At 30.0% G+C, this 19567-nt stretch overlaps 4 protein-coding genes across 5 annotated transcripts; all 4 read right to left on the bottom strand.

Annotated features, from left to right (window-relative positions):
- Window positions 1-1170: 1170 nt before the first annotated feature.
- On the bottom strand, window positions 1171-1674 carry LOC112780007 (cypmaclein-like). The gene is made up of 3 exons (XM_025824356.2): window positions 1612-1674; window positions 1454-1520; window positions 1171-1352 (listed from the first exon to the last, which is right to left on the bottom strand). Exons 1-3 carry the CDS (start codon window positions 1672-1674, stop codon window positions 1171-1173), a joined length of 312 nt encoding a protein of 103 aa, XP_025680141.1.
- Window positions 1675-6735: 5061 nt separating this feature from the next.
- Window positions 6736-7690, bottom strand: LOC112779030 (gibberellin-regulated protein 2-like). Its single transcript, XM_025823293.2, has 3 exons — window positions 7532-7690; window positions 7373-7439; window positions 6736-7274 (listed from the first exon to the last, which is right to left on the bottom strand). Exons 1-3 carry the CDS (start codon window positions 7592-7594, stop codon window positions 7093-7095), a joined length of 312 nt encoding a protein of 103 aa, XP_025679078.1. The 5' UTR covers window positions 7595-7690; the 3' UTR covers window positions 6736-7092.
- Window positions 7691-11140: 3450 nt separating this feature from the next.
- On the bottom strand, window positions 11141-12039 carry LOC112779029 (gibberellin-regulated protein 2-like). Its single transcript, XM_029295794.2, has 3 exons — window positions 11926-12039; window positions 11766-11835; window positions 11141-11667 (listed from the first exon to the last, which is right to left on the bottom strand). Exons 1-3 carry the CDS (start codon window positions 11986-11988, stop codon window positions 11486-11488), a joined length of 315 nt encoding a protein of 104 aa, XP_029151627.1. The 5' UTR covers window positions 11989-12039; the 3' UTR covers window positions 11141-11485.
- A 1923-nt stretch (window positions 12040-13962) lies between these two features.
- Window positions 13963-16442, bottom strand: LOC112780006 (uncharacterized). 2 transcript variants are annotated; one of them, XM_025824354.3, is made up of 3 exons: window positions 16242-16442; window positions 15826-15896; window positions 13963-14728 (listed from the first exon to the last, which is right to left on the bottom strand). In XM_025824354.3, exons 1-3 carry the CDS (start codon window positions 16387-16389, stop codon window positions 14183-14185), a joined length of 765 nt encoding a protein of 254 aa, XP_025680139.3. In that variant the 5' UTR covers window positions 16390-16442; the 3' UTR covers window positions 13963-14182. The 2 variants fall into 2 exon arrangements, with proteins under 2 accessions (XP_025680139.3, XP_025680140.1); XM_025824355.3 differs by having other exon boundaries at window positions 15826-15901; window positions 16242-16438.
- Window positions 16443-19567: the final 3125 nt, after the last annotated feature.

Raw genomic sequence — 19567 nt, 5'->3', positions numbered from 1 at the left:
ATCAACTTTTCGATAACAAATTTTTTCTTTATAAATAAATGTATCATAAATAAATTTTTTTATAAATAATTTTTTTATAAATTATTGTTAAAAGTTTAAAGATCCGATTTTGATCCAATTTGGTATCGGTATAGTTGTGACTCAAAAATGTTTAAATTTTGTCGAATTTTAAACTAAATTAGGATCTAAAATATAGATTAAATCCGAGTGAAGACAAATTCAATTTCACCCGAACCATGAACGCTCCTAAATTAAACGCTACCTTAAGAACTGAAAGAGAGGAAGCACTTATTGTTCTCAGTCGTTGGAAAAGATTTGTTTTGGCATTCTTAGCTAATTCTCTCGTTTTGATGAAAAAGAGTGATGAGTAATGAAAAGAAACAGAAAAGAATGGAATGATCTCGTTATTTTGGGATTGAGCATTTAATAAGTGTATAATAGTAATTAAAAATAAGAAAAAAATTGCAACTCTAAGGCATTTGTATTTAGGGGAGTGTTAGGTAAACAATAATTATTTTGAATAATATGAATAATTATTAATCAAATAAAAATATATTATACTCTAATTTAATGTTACTAATTAAATTTAAGACTAATTTACTCTTTTAATCCTATTAATTTATATTGTTCATACATTGTTTAAAAATGTTAGTTATCTATACTTTTTCTTGTATTTATGATAAAATTAATGTTAGGTAATCAATGATTTTTTTAATAACATAAATAACTACCAATAAAATAAAAACACATTACACCTTCAAATTATCCATCTAAATTTAAATAATAGAATAACCATCTGTACACTTAGTAAAATAAACATCCAATATATCTATTGTTCACATTGTTGATTAATGTTGTTGGTTACTTACACTTTTCTTTATGCCGAATACAATAACATTATGCTGATCAATCGACATAAAATAAAACTGTAACTTGGGACCAATGTCCTCCTCAACTTCTCACCATATTCTCATACATCTACTTGCCCTGTCATGATTAAGACGATTAACCCACTTAATTTTTCATCAGATCTTAAGAGTAATCCACGAGCTATGTGCTTAACTAGCCTTATTTGTTTTTTCCTTCGGTAAACTTTGCATTATATTATTGTCTTGATAACTGCATGCTTGCACATAGAAGAATATTGAACTCATGAATGATGATTCGCATTCAAGGGCACTTCAGTTTTCCTCCATGGGTGGTGAGAGAGGCGTAACAAGGACAGGCGTTTTGGTTGCCGGCGGTGCCAGGTGGCACGCAATTACACCTCTGGCAGCACGTCTTGCATGCCCTCATGCATATTTTTGGCCTTCCTGCCTTACTGCATCTGTACCCGCACTTTCTCCCACAATCTGCACCAATCATATTACTTATTAATCATTAATTCACTCTTAATCACTTCTCATACATAGCCATTCATTCATCACACAAGTTTTGCTTAATTCACTCTTACCTATATGTTGGTGAGCTGCTGCCATGTCCTGAGTTCCACCATGGATCTCCAACCCATGGATCTCCAACTGATCACAAAGATGAAAATCAATTCATGTAATGAACAACATAGTGTGAAAATTAAAGAAATTAAAATTAAAATTAACTTAATTAATTCACCTCTTGTATAAAGATCAAGCAAATAATGAACAACACTAGTGTGGTAGTTCTGGTGGATGCCATTGCTTGCCTACTTAGCTTTCTTAGGTGACACAGACAATTGTGGGATGAGAAAAGATTGAATCCATGATGAGTTATTTATATGGAGAAGAAGGGTGATTTATTTAGGATATATGGTTGGGAACATCGTTCAAACAAAGAGCCCTATTCATATGCATCATGTTGTGTTTGTGTGTCTACTTTGAAACTTTTCCAACTGTGACGAAGGAGTCAAATATTTGTGAAGACTAATGCTTTCAGATACTGTTATAACTGTTTAAATTTGTCGTACCAAATCAATTTATGCATGTCATTTATACGCTGAATTTGAAGCGTGTAAATGAGATACGTGGTGTTCAGCTCTTAAGTATCAGTGTGCAAATATGATACCTGCAACGCGAAATGTGTTTTTTTTTTTTGTCGTTTAAAGGAGATAGGTTCAAACTCAACAATATATAAAACGATATAAATTGATAAATATACTATAAATTACATAAATTGTTAAATAAAATAATTAAAACTTATTTAAAAAATTACATTGTTACGTTCTTTAGTTTTCTTAAAATAACAATTTTATATTATCAATAAAATTTATTATTTTTAATTAATATTTAAATAATTTTAAATTTTAAATATTAAACTATAAATTTTAAATTATAAATTTTAGTAATATAAAAATAAAATTTTAATAAAATATATATTAAAATATAAAATTTAATTTACAACATATTTTTAGTCTAGCAATTTTTTTCGGTTTAGTATTTTTAGCCATCAAAACGTATTTGAAAAATTTTTTTTTAAGAGAAAAGAATTCTAATTTTATTAAGAAAAAAATTTAGTTTTATTTTTAATTCAAATTCATAATTTAAAATGATAGCATAATTTTAATAGAATTTAATTCTTATTAATTTTATTTTTACTAATTTATCTTTAAGTAAAAAGGATTGAATATTTTGTAAGAATATTTTGGATTTTTTAATTTTTAAAATTATAACCATCAAAATAAAATTAGAAATTAGACGAAAAGTGATCTAATTTATAAATAGAGTAAATGTGAGAATTAGAATTCTCATTAGAATTATAATTATTAATTTTTGTTTTGTCTGAAACATAAAAAAAAATTCAATTCTTGAACATTATTAACTAATTGCGAGCCAAAAAACAATAATTTTTGCAGATCTTTTTGTATGTTTTTATTGTAAATTATACTCTAATGATTGTATAATCTATTTTTTATATTTACTCACTGTACTCGAAAAAAAGATGAATATACATGTAATTTTTTTTAATTGTTTAAGTTACAAGTTGAGATAATACTCAATTTGGTCCCTAAACTTACACGCGAATCTCAATTTAGTTCCTGAAGTTTCAATTGTCTCTATTTAGTCCCTGAAGTTTATAAACGTGCCTCATATTAGTCCCTGAGACCATTTTTAGTATAAAAACGTTAATAGAGCGCTGTTGTAGACTATCACATGTCACGTTAAAACTTGTAAAATGATATAATTTTGGTTTTGACATTTAAATAGCTCAAAAACGGCATCGTATTACTTATTTTGTTAGGTAAAATTTTAATAAACACCATTTAAGATGTTGTTTTTAGGTTATTTGAGTGTCAAAACCAAAACGACATCATTTTATAAAGTTTAGTGTGGCATCCGGCTGTCACGACAGTGTTCTGTTAACGTTTGTACGTTGAAAATTGTTTCAAGGACTAATATGAGTTATGTTCAAAGTTTGGGGACTAAATAGAGGCAATTGAAATTTCAGAGACTAAATTGAGACTCGCATGTAAGTTCAGGGATCAAATTGAGTATTATCTCTTACAAGTTGGACACAAGTCCTCTTATTTCGGGCTAATTTTTTTTTATATTGTTTAAATATATGTGTAATACATTGTTATTGGAAGATTTGGTATTTTTTTTATATGGTGTTTTATTCAAATTGGACGGTCCGATTTGTTTGAAGAAAAAAATAAACTACAAATCGAAGGGTCCGATTTATTTGAAGAAAAAAATATATTACAAATCGGAGGGTCCGTTTTGTATTTTTTATTTTTTAAATAAAAATCGGACGGTCCGATTTTAACATTAAAAATTTTTTTATTTTCGAAATCACAAATCAGACCGTCCAATTTCTGATTGTTGGTTTAAAAAATGAAACAAATCGGAGGGTCCGAATTGTTTAAACCATACCAGAGTAAAACTCATCTCTTCTCACATCATTGTGAGATACACTCCTCTCTCTCTCACATGAAAAAGAAAAAGTGTCTTATTTCGTGAATGACGCATTGATAAAGAAATAAAAGATAAACAAGAAGATAAGGATTCAAACTGAATAAAAAGATAAATTGTAATTGAAATAAAAATAAAAAGAATAAATTGAAATTGAGTACAAAGAGAATCACTCTACTTTCTACCCAATTTCCTGACGCAACAAGAAAGGGACTCCTCAACCTAACTTGTCAAAGCCATAGTTTGGGAATTGAATCGAAGGGACTCCTCAACCTTCTACCCAATTCCCCGATACAACAAGAGAGAGACTCCTCAACCTCAATTGTCCACACCATGGTTTCATTACGAAACCAAAAAGGAGTTTTTAAACCTCTAAATCATTCTATACTACAACTACAATAGCTAAGGAGGTATTTATAACCTCTTATTAGGTTAAAACAAAGAAAAACCCTAAATTCCATAAACATAAGGCCCAATTTAGTAATTAAATAAACAAAATCAAAATACATTAAATTAAAATATTCTAAAAATGTAAACTAATATCTTCTAAATAATACTTGAACTCTTCATATCACGAATATTTGAAGCACGTATCATTCTCCTCCTCTTCAAAAAAGATTCGTCCTCGAATCTTGTAAGTGGAAAAAAAATAATATATGAAAAGGACAATAATTACAAGGAAGATAATTTCTTTTTTTTTTTGGTTTTTTTTCATCTTTTTTTATTTTTTTTCACTTTATGCTTTTTTTTTAAGCATAATGAAGCGCAAACAAAGACAAGAACACAAAGAAAGACGCGAGAGACACTGGACTCTTTTTTTTATGATAAAAGAAGAACAAATATAGATTAATAAGAATTAATCTAATACCTGAGCTCTGATACCAAATGATAAAGAAATAAAAGATAAACAAGAAGATAAGGATTCAAACTGAATAAAAAGATAAATTGTAATTGAAATAAAAATAAAAAGGATAAATTAAAATTGAGTACAAAGAAAATCACTCTACTTTCTACCAAATTTCCTGACGCAACAAGAAAAAGACTCCTTAACCTAACTTGTCAACGCCATAGTTTGGGAATTGAATCGAAGGGACTCCTCAACCTTTTACCCAATTTCCCGATGCAAGAGAGGGACTCCTCAACCTCAATTGTCCACACCATGATTTCATCATGAAACCAAAAAAAGGTTTTTAAACATCTAAATTATTCTATACTACAACTATAATAGTTAAGGAGGTATTTATAACCTCTTATTAGGTTAAAACAAAGAAAAATCCTAAAGCCCATAAACATAAGGCCCAATCTAGTAATTAAATAAACAAAATTAAAATACATTAAATTAAAATATTCTAAAAATGTAAACTAATATCTTCTAAATAACACTTGAACTCTTCATATCACGAACATTTGAAGCACCTATTACGGATGCATCTAAAATAGTAGTAAAATTCATTTTAGAGGGACTTCATGTGAATTGTGTCTGTATACTTTATATTTTAGTAATACTTTTACATGGTGCGTATTTAATGAATTAAAATATTTTTTATATTTATAATAATAAAAAAATCATATCAAAGGGGCATATAGTATTTGAAAATTAACAAAACATGCACTAAAGATAAATAAAAACAATAGAAAGTATCATTAGGTAGTGTTAGAGAGATAGAACAAAAAGACTGAAATTAAAAGATAGAGACTAAAATAAGTCTCAATATTATATTTGGTGTAAAGTGAAAAATAGAGATTGAAATAAAAATAAAACTCTAATTTAATTTGTATAAAGGATAAAGTTATAATTAATTAATTAAAATAGGAGTATTTTAAATATAAAATGTTATTAAAATTTTAGTCTTTGTTTTTAAAATTTTTTGTTCCCACTTTTTAGAGACTGAAAGTTTAATATCAGAATCAATAAACATGATATTGAGTTCTAGTTTCTCAATCTCCATTCCAATACCTCAAAATAAAAAGTCAAACTAGGGGGTGTACATGGCCCAATCCGGCCCGAAGACCCGCCCGACCCATACATTTTAGGAGCTAATTTGGTGTGATTTCATTGAGTTTAGAGTTGGGTAAGACTCTCAAAAATAGATTCGATCATTATTTCGGGTCGAGGCCAGATCAAGGCGAACATGGTTTTACTCGACTCATGTACTCCCTAAGGGAACTAAAAATGATATATATGTTTTAAATTAATTTCAATATTATGTGATATTAATTATAAGATTATTGTTTTATTTTTAGTCACACTTGTTGAATAAGAAAATGAGCAATGCTAGGGGGCCAACAACTTTGGTATTTTGTAACCATCAATTGGCCATCAATAGTGTTTTTAATGGTGTGAGATTACATCCAATGGTGAGAAATCACTCACTTTTCTTTTGATGGTTAAGTGCTGGCCAGAAAACACAAAAGTCGCTGGCCCCTAGACTTTTCTTAAGAGAATATATCAAAGAAGCATCAAATTAGAATTTGTGGACAAATTCAAGTTCAAATATACATATCAACTACTTTTCGGTAACAAATTTTTTCTTTATAAATAAATGCATCATAAATAAATTTTTTTATAATTTTTTTTTTATAAATTATTGTTAAAGATTTAAAGATTCAATTTTTATCCAATTTAGACTCAGTATAGTTGTGCCCCAAAAATATTTACGTTTCATTGGGTCTAAGACCATATTAAAATCTAAAAAATAGACCCAATCGCGAGGAAGCACTTTTGTTCTCAGTGGTTGGAAAAGATTTGTTTTGGTATTCTTGGCTAATTCTCCCGTTTTGATGAAAAAGAGTGATGAGTAATGAAAAGAAACAGAAAAGAATGGAATGGTCTGGTTATTTTGGGATTGAGCATTTAATAAGTGTATAACAGTAATAAAAAATAAGATAAAAATCACAAGTCTAAGGTATTCGTATTTATATAAATACAATAACATTATGCGGATCAATCGGCATAAAATAAAACTGTAACTTGGAACCAATGTCCTCCTCAACTTCTCACCATATTCTCATACATTTACTTGCCCTGTCATGATTAAGACGATTAACCCACTTAATTTTTCATCAGATCTTAAGAGTAATCCACGAGCTATGTGCTTAATTAGCCTTATTTGTTTTTCCCTCCCATAAACTTTGCATTATATCATTGTCTTGATAACTGCGTGCTTGCACATAGAAGAATATTAAACTCATGAATGATGATTCACATTCAAGGGCACTTCAGTTTTCCTCCATGGGTGGTGAGAGAGGCGTAACAAGGACAGGCGTTTTGGTTGCCGGCGGTGCCAGGTGGCACGCAATTACACCTCTGGCAGCACGTCTTGCATGCCCTCATGCATATTTTTGGCCTTCCTGCCTTACTACATCTGTACCCGCACTTTCCACCACAATCTGCACCAATCATATTACTTATTAATCATTAATTCACTCTTAATCACTTCTCATACATAGCCATTCATTCATCACACAAGTTTTGCTTAATTACTTACCTATATGTTGGTGAGCTGCTGCCGTGTCCTGAGTTCCACCATGGATCTCCAACCCATGGATCTCCAACTGATCACAAATTGAAAATCAATTCATGTAATGAACAATATAGTGTGAAAAGTAAACAAATTAAAATTAAAATTGGAACTTAATTAATTCACCTCTTGTATAAAGATCAAACAGATAATGAACAACACTAGTGTGGTAGTTCTGGTGGATGCCATTGCTTGCCTACTTAGCTTTCTTAGGTGACACAGACAATTGTGGGATGAGAAAAGATTGAATCCATGATGAGTTATTTATATGGAGAAGAAGGGTGATTTATTTAGGATATATGGTTGGGAACATCGTTCAAACAAAGAGCCCTATTCATATGCATCATGTTGTGTTTGTGTGTCTACTTTGAAACTTTTCCAACTGTGATGGAAATCATTGAGAAGAAGGAGTCAAATATTTGTGAAGACTAATGCTTTTCAGATCCAGTTATAGCTGTCTGAAATTTGTCGTGTTTATGTAACGTGAATGTGCTTTATCTTGTTTACACATAAAAGAAATAGGCTCAAACTCAACGATATATAAAGCGATATAAATTAATAAATATAGTACAAATTATAAATTACATAAATCGATAAATAAAATAATTAAAACTTATTTAAAAAATCACGTTGTTCTTTAATTTTTCTAAAATAATAATTTTATATTATTAATAAAATTTATTATTTTTAATTAATATTTAACTAATTTTAATTTTTAAATACTAAATTATAAATTTAATAATATAAAAATAAAATTTTAATAAAATATATATTAAAATATAAAATACAATTTAGTCTAACAGTTTTTTTAGCGTAGCATTTTTAATTAGAATGTATTTGAAAAGTTTTTTTTTAAGAGAAAAGAATTCTAAGTTTATTAAGAAAAAAATTCAATTCTATTTTTATTCAAATTCATAATTTGAAATGATGCATAATTTTGATAGAATTTTATTTTTATTAGATTTTATTTTTACTAATATATCTTTAATTAAAAAAGATTGAATACTTTTATAGGAATATTTTAGATTTTTTAATTTTTAAAATTGTAACCATGAAAATGGAATTGAAAATTAAACTAAAAGTGATTTAATTTATAAATAGAGTAAATATAAGAATTAGAATTCTTATTAGAATTGCAATTATTAATTTTAGTTTCCTCCGAAACATGAAAAAAAAATTTTGAATTCTTGAACATTGTTAGTTAATTGTGGACCAATAATAATAATTTTTGCAGATCTAGTATTTTTTTTTACTATAAATTATACTATGATGATTGTATAGTTTATAGATACTCGTTGTACTCTAAAAAAAGATGAACATACATGTAATTTTTTTAATTGTTTAAATTAGAAGTTCGACACAAGTCTTCTCATTTCGTAGATGATACATGCATCTAAAATGATAGTAAAATCTATTTTAGAGAGACTTCATATAAATTGTCTCTGTATATTTTAGTAACACTTTTATATGGTGCGTATTTAAGGAATTAAAATTTTTTTTATATTTATATTAATAAAAGAACTAGATCAAAGGAAAATATAGTATTTGAAAATTAACAGAATATACACTACAAGCTAAATAAAGACAATAGAAAATACTATTAGGTAGTGTTAGAGAGATTGAGATTGAAAGACAAAAACTGAAATAAGTTTTATGTTTGGTGTAAAGTGAAAGATAGAGACTGAAATATGTTGAATTAAGAAATTAACTAACATAATTAATGATGACACATATTATGTTATTGGACTAATTACTCAATTAGTTTTAATAATTTTGTTTAAAGTGTTGCAGGCCAAAATTCACACTTGTAGCAACCCAAAGAAATTGAAATAAAAATCAAAAGTCTCACAGTGTGCAACACTTACAAACAAGTCTAAATTAATTTAGAACAAAGAAATCAAATGGGTTGAATGGACAAAGCCAATCCAAGCCGAAATTGATCCCTCATGTCAATCCCTCCAAACAACTTCCTCCAAAAGCAACGTTCACTTTTTTACTTTGGTCAGAACTTAGAAAAAAGAGAGAGAAAGTTTCATTCTTCAACTATTCACCAAAGAAGAAAGAAAGAGAAGGGTTAAGCAAAAAAGATTAAGGTCTAATCACCCAAATCAAACCACATCAAGTTAAGTCAAAGACTAAAGGTGATTCATTTCCTTTTACAGGCATTTTACTTTCTTCTCTCATTCTCCAACTCTCTGCTACTTCATTTTGAGATATGGAAAGAGTGATTTTTGAGATACACTGTTGTGAATCAAAAGCCAAGATCGTTTCTTGGGGACCAAGTAGTATTTCAAGGGTTTAGATGTGGGATTGCCATTGAAAACTTTTCTTCTTTGCTTCCTTGAAGCTTTCGGTTAAATAAGAGAAAATCAGATTCAAAATTCTAATTTGGGGATTAACTGAAAAAAAATGATATGGTAAGTTGGTAGTACATAACTCGAAGAGTTAACTTGGAAGAGAGCATCTCAACAATATGCAAGGAGATACGAAAGAAAATTATTCATGCTTCTGAAAGCAAGGAGAGAGAACCAGCGTTTGAGGTTTATGTTCTGAGAAAAGCTCTCTGAAGAAGTTTATCAACTTGGACAGTGTTTCCTAATCAAAGGAGCATCCCACCAGAATGAGGAACTAAATCAGAGGCAAGCAAATTTGGTTCATCACATAGCAAAGAGGCTGTTAAAGTATTAATCTCCTTCATGTTTTACAGATTGTAATTTCATTTTAATGTATATCTTTCTATAATTTCTTGAGTGGTAAAAGGCTAAAAGAGAGAGCTTAAGAAAAAGTCAAAGAGTGAAAAAGGCTGAGTGATACACTTGAGTGAAAAGCTTAAAGTGATTTCAGATTTCTTTAGGTTGGTTTTGTGTCTTGTATCTTGTACCAGTGAGGTACTCCTTTCTTAGTTGGGTAAGCACTAAGAGTGAAGAGTTAGGTATTAGCATAACCAAGTCAAATTAGGTTAGAACTTAAGAGTGAAAGGATTGTGTCAATCCTGTGGAATTGGTGTATGTAATACTTTAACTATAATAGAAATTTCACCACTGTTGTGGTGAAGACTGGATGTAGGTTACATTGCACAAAACAACTGAACTAAGATACATGATGGTGTCAACTTCTCTCTTCCATTCTCTGTTCTGTTTTCTGATATTCATGAGACAAAATGAAATTGTCTCATAAATTTTTCGCTATTGAGTTTAAACAGATTCAAACTGAAAGTTTGTTTTAAAAGGGTTATTTCATTAAAGTAAAAAAATGTCATAGATTCAACCCCCTTATCTAAGCCTTCTACAACCTTCAAAATAAGAATGAAATTCTAATTTAATTTGCAAAGTTAAAATTAATTAATTGAAGTGAAAGTATTTTAAGTATAAAATATTATTAAAATTTCAGTCATTATTTTCAAAAATTTCAGTCTTCTGTGTTTTCACTTTTTAAAGATATTGAAATACTTAAATTTTGAGAATAAATACTAAAATTTTAATATCAATTTCTAAACCAACAAATATAATACGATATTTTATTCTTTTAATCTCTATCTCAATCCCTCAAAACAAACGGTCAAACGCTGCCTTGACTGAAAAGAGAGGAAGCACTTATTCTCAGTGGTTGGAAAAGATTTGTTTTGGTATTCTTGGCTAATTCTCCCGTTTTGATGAAAAAAAGTGATGAGTAATGAAAAGAAACAGAAAAGAATGGAATGGTCTGGTTATTTTGGGGTTGAGCATTTAATAAGTGTATAACAGTAATTAAAAATAAGATAAAAATCACAAGTCTAGGGTATTTGTATTTATGATAAATACAATAACATTATGCTGATCAATCGACATAAAATAAAACTGTAACTTAGGACCAATGTCCTCCTCAACTTCTCACCACATTCTCATACATTTACTTGCCCTGTCATGATTAAGACGATTAACCCCCTTAATTTTTCATCAGATCTTTAGAGTAATCGACGAGCTATGTGCTTAACTAGTCTTATTTGTTTTTCCCTCCGGTAAACTTTGCATTATATTATTGTCTTGATAACTGCATGCTTGCACATAGAAGAATATTGAACTCATGAATGATGATTCGCATTCAAGGGCACTTCAATTTTCCTCCATGGGTGGTGAGAGAGGCGTAACAAGCACAGGCGTTTTGGTTGCCGGCGGTGCCAGGTGGCACGCAATTACACCTCTGGCAGCACGTCTTGCATGCCCTCATGCATATTTTTGGCCTACCTGCCTTACTACATCTGTACCCGCACTTTCCACCACAATCTGCACCAATCATATTACTAATTAGTCATTAATTCACTCTTAATAACTTTTCATACATAGCCATGCATTCATCGCACAAGTTTTGCTTAATTACTTACCTATATGATGGTGGGCTGCTGTCATGTCCTGATTTCCACCCTGGATCTCCTCCAACCCATGGATCTCCAACTAATCACAAGATGAAAATCAATTCATGTAATGAATAACATAATGTGTAAGTTAAAAATCAAAATTAAAATTGAAACTTAATTAGTTCACCTCTTGTATAAAGATCAAACAGATAATGAACAACACTAGTGTGGTAGTTCTGGTGGATGCCATTGCTTGCCTACTTAGCTTTCTTAGGTGACAAGAAAGAGACAGAAGATGAGATAGAGGTGACACAGAAAATTGTGGGATGAGAAATGATTGAATCCATGATGAGTTATTTATATGGAGAAGAAGGGTGATGTATTTTAGGATATATGGTAAGCAACATCGTTCAAACAAAGAGCCCTATTCATATGCATGATGTTGTGTTTATGTGTCTACTTTGAAACTTTTCTAACTGTGATTGAAATTATTGAATTGACTAAGTACACTTTTTGATGTGATTATTACGTAAACTTTTTTGTTTACCTTAGTCCTAAGGAAATAAAGAAACCATATTAAACTTATGGACCAAGATACCATTTCATTTCTTGAATACATTTTAATAATTATTTATTACTATTGACTCTTATATTTGCTGTAAATCACATATAATCATATATTCTTTTGATAGAGGCAATTTCTTTTTAATAGGGAATAGTTATGTTATGGATAAAATTTATCCTTTTTTCCTTTCTTAAGACTTTATGGTTGTTGTTAAATATTTATTATTTTAACTAACTTTTGTTGATATGCATTTATTTATTTAACAAAAGTTTTTTCTTTTGAATAAAAAGGAAAAATTCAGAATAAGAAACTTAATTTTTAAGTGAAATTCTATCATTAGTATTGGTGGGTCAAATAATAGACAAATTTGTTTCTATTCTAATGGACATAAATTGTGTTAAAAGAAATAATCATATTTACTCAAACTAAAATCAGTTAGATTTCTTGTATTGAAGTTGAGATGTGGGTTGCAAATAAAAAATAAAATAAAAAATGGAATGCCTACCATGCTAGGCAGCAACATATAGCAAAATGACATTAAACTATGACACAGAATGCAGTTCTAACTTCTACCTTGTCATTTGTCTTAAAATATAATAATCCTAAATAATTTAGGAGTGTCTGATATATTGGATCTTCATAATTTGCCATCTATATGGCTTTTGTTTCTTTGCTATGCTTTCATTTAAATGGTTAAAGTCTTAACATAAAGGTCATTGTGGTTCAAACGACTAGTCATGAAATACTTTATGTCCAAAGTGAAATTCAAATATCCCATAATGATGAATCATCAGCTTACACCCATGTAGTTACTAGTAGTAGTCTTATTAATATACCTAAAGAAAGTATCAAATAGTAATTAATAAAACAATGATGCTAGGTGTATATCAAAATAAACCACCAAAATCAGTCACTAGTATAAAATACATGTGCGTGAGTGTGTTGTGTTGTAAAGAGGCGTGTGTATGTGTGTTAGGGTCCGGACCAAAAAAAAAGAAAAACCTCCCAGCATGTACACTTAATTGATACAAATGGTTGTCTTGGAGTGAAATAAACCCATGGGGTTTACTTAGCTTGATATAAGTTAAAACAATTAAATTTACAGGCAAAATTATACGACGATACCATTTTTTTCATAAAGTAGGATCAACTACATGAATCAAATAATAGCTTAATTCCGCATTCTATTATACAGAAGTGTACATAAGAAACAAAACAAAATCAGAATAGACAACAAACACTATCAAAATCAGATGTGCTATTTGGACATGTTCCACCACCACCAACATACAGTGTGGCTCACAAATATGGAACCTTTTTTTGTATTCTCAATACAAGACAATCAACTCCTGCCGAATACATTATGGAATCTTCCCACTTTTATGAAAGAGAAAAAGTTCTCAAACACAATTCATGTTCTTAAAAGTAGTTCAAGATTGATTGACAATAATCATCACTTTATAACCTTCCATCAAACTCCATCCATAACAAAGAATTATATGTATGCAATTAAAAGTTAAAACTACAAAATCCAAGAAAAGCTTAAGCCACATCTTGATAGTTTCTAAGACATGGAATTTAGCAAATCTTATTTGACATAGTGAATGGATTGAGGAAGGGGAGATTTCATTATAGGTGTGCTTATGTTAACATCCTAAGTTTTTAACAAATGTAACCATAAAAACAGATTATGAAAACAAGATATTCTTTACAATAGTGTCTGAATAAAAATCATAATTTCTGAGTCTACCTCTTCAACTTCGAAATCAATTACTTCTTTTGAAAAGGTAACCAGGAAAAAAAAAGTGAGAACCTTTCTTTACATATGACTCTATGCCTTCTATTTAATCATAAAGACTGATACAGCTTGTCGAATTGCCTAGAAACGAACCCAGCATCTAGTGCATTGTGCCATGCAGTCTCCTTTACAATCAACATTATAACCCAAAACCTTCGGATTTCGAAGGAGGAGGTTCCTGAGAGATTTTCCTTTAATACCCCACTGTTCGTCCAGGATCTTTATATTAGCTTTCAATTCTTCCTCCAACTTGCATCCAAGAACCTCCGGAAACTTTTTGAGCAACTTGAACATGTCATCCTCAGAAAGATTTAAGCTCCTCAGGTAGTCTAATACAGCATTTACTGTCTCATATTTGGGAACTTCAGTCTTACGTTCCTCTCCCCAATAAGGCGAATGAACAAGGCCAAATGCTTTTCCAAGTATCTTGTCCTTCTCTTCATCGCTGAAGTTAAATGCAGAAAGAGCTTGTCTAGATGCTTCCCACATACTCTGATCTTCATCACTAGTGATTATATTTTCTATCTGTGCAGTTGAATGTAAAATCCGATGTTTCATGGAAACATTTGAGGCCCATGTTGCTTTTGGAAAACTTGGAATACTTGATGAAGCAGCAGAAAGATCAGCCTGCATAGTTATATAGAGTTTTCACACTCCATTGACCATTACAACCTCTAGTATGAAATTCTTTTTAGATTCAGGTTTATGATTGATGGTTTGCATGGGGTTCAAATAACAGAAGTAAGTAGAAGACATTTTCGTGTATGATAATACCGTCTATAAAACATTGATAATTCTTCAAGATAGAATGATAAACCTATGATTAAATTCAAACCTGGAAAGGAGAAAGTGAAAGCAATACTTTGGTATGAATTATGAAAAGGAAGAGACATTTTAGTTATGCAGAATAGAAGTTTGGCAAGCTTGTTACTTAGGGTACAAATCACCCTCCATCCTTTAGCATATTTCATCCATAGTTTATTGGCATGCTCGCTTTGAATCAAGCACTATGTAGGGAAGTACAGGTTATGCAGCCAGTTCTGATTCCAGTACAAAAAGTTTACTTCTCATCTTCTAATTTCTATGGCAGAATGGGGAAACTCGACCCTTTTGAAGAAACTGCTCATATAACTATATAAGGAGCTGCAGCAAAAGAAAGGAGGCAAGAGAACATCTAATCTTTGTTTTATAAAACATAAGGTAGGACACATTCTCTGCCGAAATTACCTCCAGGAACATTGCAATGCCATCATTCAGTTAGCTTACGAATTATGCACAATGAAAAGGCCAACATAAGGAACAAAAGATGGCAAAAATTTACGAGGTTGAAGCTTGACTGACGGACGACAATCACCGGCACTTAGCAAAAAAGCATGGAATAGCAAATGCAAAAGCAAAAGCAAAAGCAAGTTATCTGTTGAGCTTCACCTATATTGTTAGTGATTGCATTTTCACTGCTTATAAAAAAGGCCCCAAAATCCCTATTTTATCTTCCTCATAGTTCCTATCAAAACCCACTTTTAACTGATTTAACATTTAACATCAATTCTCAAGGTTCTTACAAACCTACTTCAAATCTTCCCCTAGACAAACCTGCAAGCTGTAGGAGTTCAATTTCTATACACTATAAATACAAAACTCTTTTACACTTACATCCAATATGCTCCTTCCACATAAAAAGAAACCACTTTTACCAAAGCATAAAAATTTAATTCTAAATTTACCTTGTAATGGCAGAACAGTGTTGCAGAATCTGTAGTAAGTAGAGGGGAATTCAACTGTTTTCCCAGCATCCCTGAACTACCATAGAAACACATAAGTATCTATATGCAATCATAAACAATAGAAATCGTGATTAACGGTATAGAAGAAAGTTAAATAGATTATAAAACCACTACTCCTAAGTCCTACCTACACTGCTTCACTACTAAACACTATACCAAAGCAAAGTCAACGCTATAACTCTGAAAGCACAAAAGAGGGAAGCAAAAGAAGAAAAAAAAAAACGAATTGCTGGTGTTGAAAGTTGAAATTTTGAATTTCATAATCGAACAAGAACTTGCCCAGGTTGAAAAAGAAGCTTCTTCCGAATTTGGGAATAAGGGGGAAAAAAGAGAGAAAGGGGGCATTCAGCACTCACCGGAGGGACCAGAAAGTGCGAAAGATGCGAAATTGAAGGTATCCATGTTTGTATCTACGCACTTGCGTTGTGGTTCGAATCCCCAATCACCATTAAAATGGAACACACTATTTTGTGGTGAAGAGAACAGCAGAGAAAATAATTGCATTACCTGATTTTTTTTTTCTCTTTGAAATTATTTCAATGATTAATTAATTAATTATTCCTAGAATTCTTTAATGTGATTAATAATAGTGTAATAATTGAGTAAATTGTTAAATTAATTTCTAAAACATTACTTGTTTTTTAAATTGATTTTCGATTATTTTTGTTAAATTTATTTTTTAAAAATTTTAAGATAATTCAATTAATTCTATTTTTAATCACGTCAAAATTTATTAATATAACATATTAAGTGATATTATAATATACACTTAATATTCTTAATTAGTGACTAAGTTTATAAAATGAAATTAAATTAAGACATTGAAATTTCTTAATTTAAAATTAATTTGACTCTTAAAAAAAAAAAATATATATATATATATATATATATATATATATATATATATATGAATATGTGTTATAGTGTTACTTATGTGTCACATTAACAAATTTGTCTCTTTAACATGCATGTTTACTAAATTTTTTTTTTCCATAAATAAATTTCACTATAAAAATAAAAATATTAAATTTTAATATAATATTTATATAGTAAATGCTATAGTATCTATCACATTATACCTAAGTTACTAAAAAAGATAAATAAATAATATTTAATAAATTTTATATGATTTATTTTTTATTTTAAATATTTTATTTTTTATTTTAAAAAGAAAGTTAGACAATTTAGACATCATAACAAAGACACCATTGAACTCACTTATTTATATATCAATCAGCATAGTTGTTAATAAGACTCTTCAAATAATTGAATTAGAATGGATTAAGTACTAAAATCGTCCCTAAAATAAGGGACGAAAATCAAAATCGTCCTCGATCCTTTTTCCTTATTAAAATCATCTTCAATGTTCAAAAACGCTTTAAAATCATCTTTTTTACCAATTTTATTTTTTTATTACCAAACTACCCCTCATTAAAAAAATTATAAAATAAAAGAAATATAATTATAAAATAAAATAAATAAAAAAGAAAGGAAAGAGAGAAACAAAAAGAAAGAAAGAAACGGTGAGGGCTTGAGGGAGAGAGTGACGAAGAGCTGAGAAGGGAAGAGAGGGAGGCCGTGTCCAGTGCCGCCGCCGCCATGCCTAGCTGCCTTGCTTGTCATCGTCGTCATCAAAGGGAAGAGGGAGAGAGAGTGCCGTCGCGAATCAGAGTTGAGCCGAGAAGAGAGACAGCGTGAGAGAGGGAGTGAGCCACCGAGGGGAGCGTCACCACCGCCAGGGCCGCCGTTGAGGGGGGTGGGGGTGGGGGTGGGGGAGAGGGGGAGGGAAGGGAAGGGAAGGAAAGCCGCACCGCCGCCCCGTCGCACTGCCGCACTGCCGTTCTGCCGCCTGTGATCCGCCACTGTTCCTCCTTCTTCTTCTTGTGATCCGCCACTGTTCCTTCTTTTTTGAACTGGATTTTTGTTGTAGAATTTCTGAATTTTTAGTGAAATTTGTTATGAAATATTTATAATTTAATTTTCTGTGATTTGTCTTAAATTTGGAATATTGTTGTTGCTGAATTTGTTGATTATTGTTCAAAGTGAATTTGTTGATTATTCTGAGTTATGATTTTCTGAGGTGGGGGTGGTGGTGGGTTCTGGTGTTGATGATGATAGTGGGGTGGTGGTGGGGTGAGGAAGGTGAAGAGGAGAATGATGAGACTTCTGTTATATATGAATAGTGATGGCGTCTGTTCTTGATGTTGCGTTGTTTGGTAGCAACTTGAATTCTGATTTGATCACCAAGACTACGTTACTTGATCTTTCTGAAGTGAAAAAGCTCAAGGCTATTTCTGAAGTGAAGAAGCTCAAGGCTATTTTTGAGTTCTTGTTCTCAGTTTCTTCGTATTGTTCTCTTTCTCTCTTCTTCTTTTTTTTTTGTGAAGAACATATGAGTTTTTCTTTTTTAAATTTTTTAATTTATGTTGTTGCTAATTTTGGATCTGAAATTATAGTTGATGATTACTGAATTGTTTAATTTAAAATTTTTGTTGATTTATTTTTTATTGTTGTTGTTGGTGTTGCTGGATTGTTGGTGGTTATGGTGTAGCGATGGTGATGGTGGTTATGGTGTAGCGATAGTGATGGTGATGATAATGCAGAGGGTAGTGGTGAAGGTGGAGAGACTTTTTAATTTTTGTTTAAGGGCAAAATTGTCCGAAAAATTTTATTTATGGACAAAAGGACGATTTTATAACATTTTGTAACGTTGATGATGATTTTAATAACAAAAAAAGATCGGAGACGATTTTGATTTTCACCCCAAATCTTAAGGACGATTTTAGTACTTAACTCAATTAGAATCTTTCTAAAATCATAGTGAGTTTTTACATTAGGAACATAGAATCTAACAAAAAGGTTTCTAAGAACATTGGGTAAAAAGATAAAAAATTAAAAATATTTTATTTTTTATTTTTTTTCAAAACAATTAATACATAACAAATTTTAAAAACTTACATTTGATTTACATTTTCTAATAAAATTGTAAAAACCCTAAACTCCATGAAATATACTGTTGAAGTAGGTGCCTCACTCAAATAGGTTGAATTGAGCTTAAAATTGTCATTCAACGAAATGGGTTAACTGTTGTGTTTGAATCTTACCCAAAGTTAATCCAACCCAAGTAATTGATCTGAGTTTGTTAATATAAGTTTCTTTTTCAAATTTCACAAATTAAATTAGATATGAATTCAAATCTTGTCTTATATACACAATAATTTATTGGCTAATGACAAAAATTTATTAATTTTTGGTCTGAAAATTAAAAAATATCGTACCAAAAAAAAATAGATATAAATTTAATTTGGATAAATATAAAATATATATATATATATATATATATATATATTCAATAATCAATTATCTAACATTACATTAATAAAATAATTATATATTATATAATTACATGAATAATTATTTACAAAAATAAATATAATTAAATGAATACGTAAATTTTTTTACACTATATATCAAAATTAAATTTATTAGATATTTTTTATAAAAAAATAAAATTACTTCCTACAAATTACTCATCCAACTGCACGTTGATATTTTAACCATCACTATTACCCTCAAGGTCACCATCACCATCACCATGTAATTCTCAAAACTTACCATCACCGTTTTAAGATTTAGATTTACCTCAGCTTCCCAAATATGAAGAAAACTTGAGCATAATAAT

The sequence above is a fragment of the Arachis hypogaea genome, chromosome 19, assembly GCF_003086295.3.
Source record: "Arachis hypogaea cultivar Tifrunner chromosome 19, arahy.Tifrunner.gnm2.J5K5, whole genome shotgun sequence".
NCBI lineage: Eukaryota > Viridiplantae > Streptophyta > Magnoliopsida > Fabales > Fabaceae > Arachis > Arachis hypogaea.
Note: the sequence above shows the minus strand (reverse complement) of the source record. Positions and strands in the feature narration are given on the sequence as shown.

What these genes read in the sequence shown, in the direction of transcription:
- LOC112780007 (XM_025824356.2), bottom strand. Translation starts at nt 1,674, where the DNA reads ATGGCATCCACCAGAACTACCACACTAGTGTTGTTCATTATTTGCTTG. An exon ending in GCTTGATCTTTATACAAGAG is followed by an intron (nt 1,521 to 1,611) that starts GTGAATTAATTA and finishes CTTTGTGATCAG; the next exon opens with TTGGAGATCCATGGGTTGGA. An exon ending in AGCAGCTCACCAACATATAG is followed by an intron (nt 1,353 to 1,453) that starts GTAAGAGTGAAT and finishes TGATTGGTGCAG; the next exon opens with ATTGTGGGAGAAAGTGCGGG.
- LOC112779030 (XM_025823293.2), bottom strand. Translation starts at nt 7,594, where the DNA reads ATGGCATCCACCAGAACTACCACACTAGTGTTGTTCATTATCTGTTTG. An exon ending in GTTTGATCTTTATACAAGAG is followed by an intron (nt 7,440 to 7,531) that starts GTGAATTAATTA and finishes ATTTGTGATCAG; the next exon opens with TTGGAGATCCATGGGTTGGA. An exon ending in AGCAGCTCACCAACATATAG is followed by an intron (nt 7,275 to 7,372) that starts GTAAGTAATTAA and finishes TGATTGGTGCAG; the next exon opens with ATTGTGGTGGAAAGTGCGGG.
- LOC112779029 (XM_029295794.2), bottom strand. Translation starts at nt 11,988, where the DNA reads ATGGCATCCACCAGAACTACCACACTAGTGTTGTTCATTATCTGTTTG. An exon ending in GTTTGATCTTTATACAAGAG is followed by an intron (nt 11,836 to 11,925) that starts GTGAACTAATTA and finishes TCTTGTGATTAG; the next exon opens with TTGGAGATCCATGGGTTGGA. An exon ending in AGCAGCCCACCATCATATAG is followed by an intron (nt 11,668 to 11,765) that starts GTAAGTAATTAA and finishes TGATTGGTGCAG; the next exon opens with ATTGTGGTGGAAAGTGCGGG.
- LOC112780006 (XM_025824354.3), bottom strand. Translation starts at nt 16,389, where the DNA reads ATGCAATTATTTTCTCTGCTGTTCTCTTCACCACAAAATAGTGTGTTC. An exon ending in CGCACTTTCTGGTCCCTCCG is followed by an intron (nt 15,897 to 16,241) that starts GTGAGTGCTGAA and finishes ATGGTAGTTCAG; the next exon opens with GGATGCTGGGAAAACAGTTG. An exon ending in CACTGTTCTGCCATTACAAG is followed by an intron (nt 14,729 to 15,825) that starts GTAAATTTAGAA and finishes ATAACTATGCAG; the next exon opens with GCTGATCTTTCTGCTGCTTC.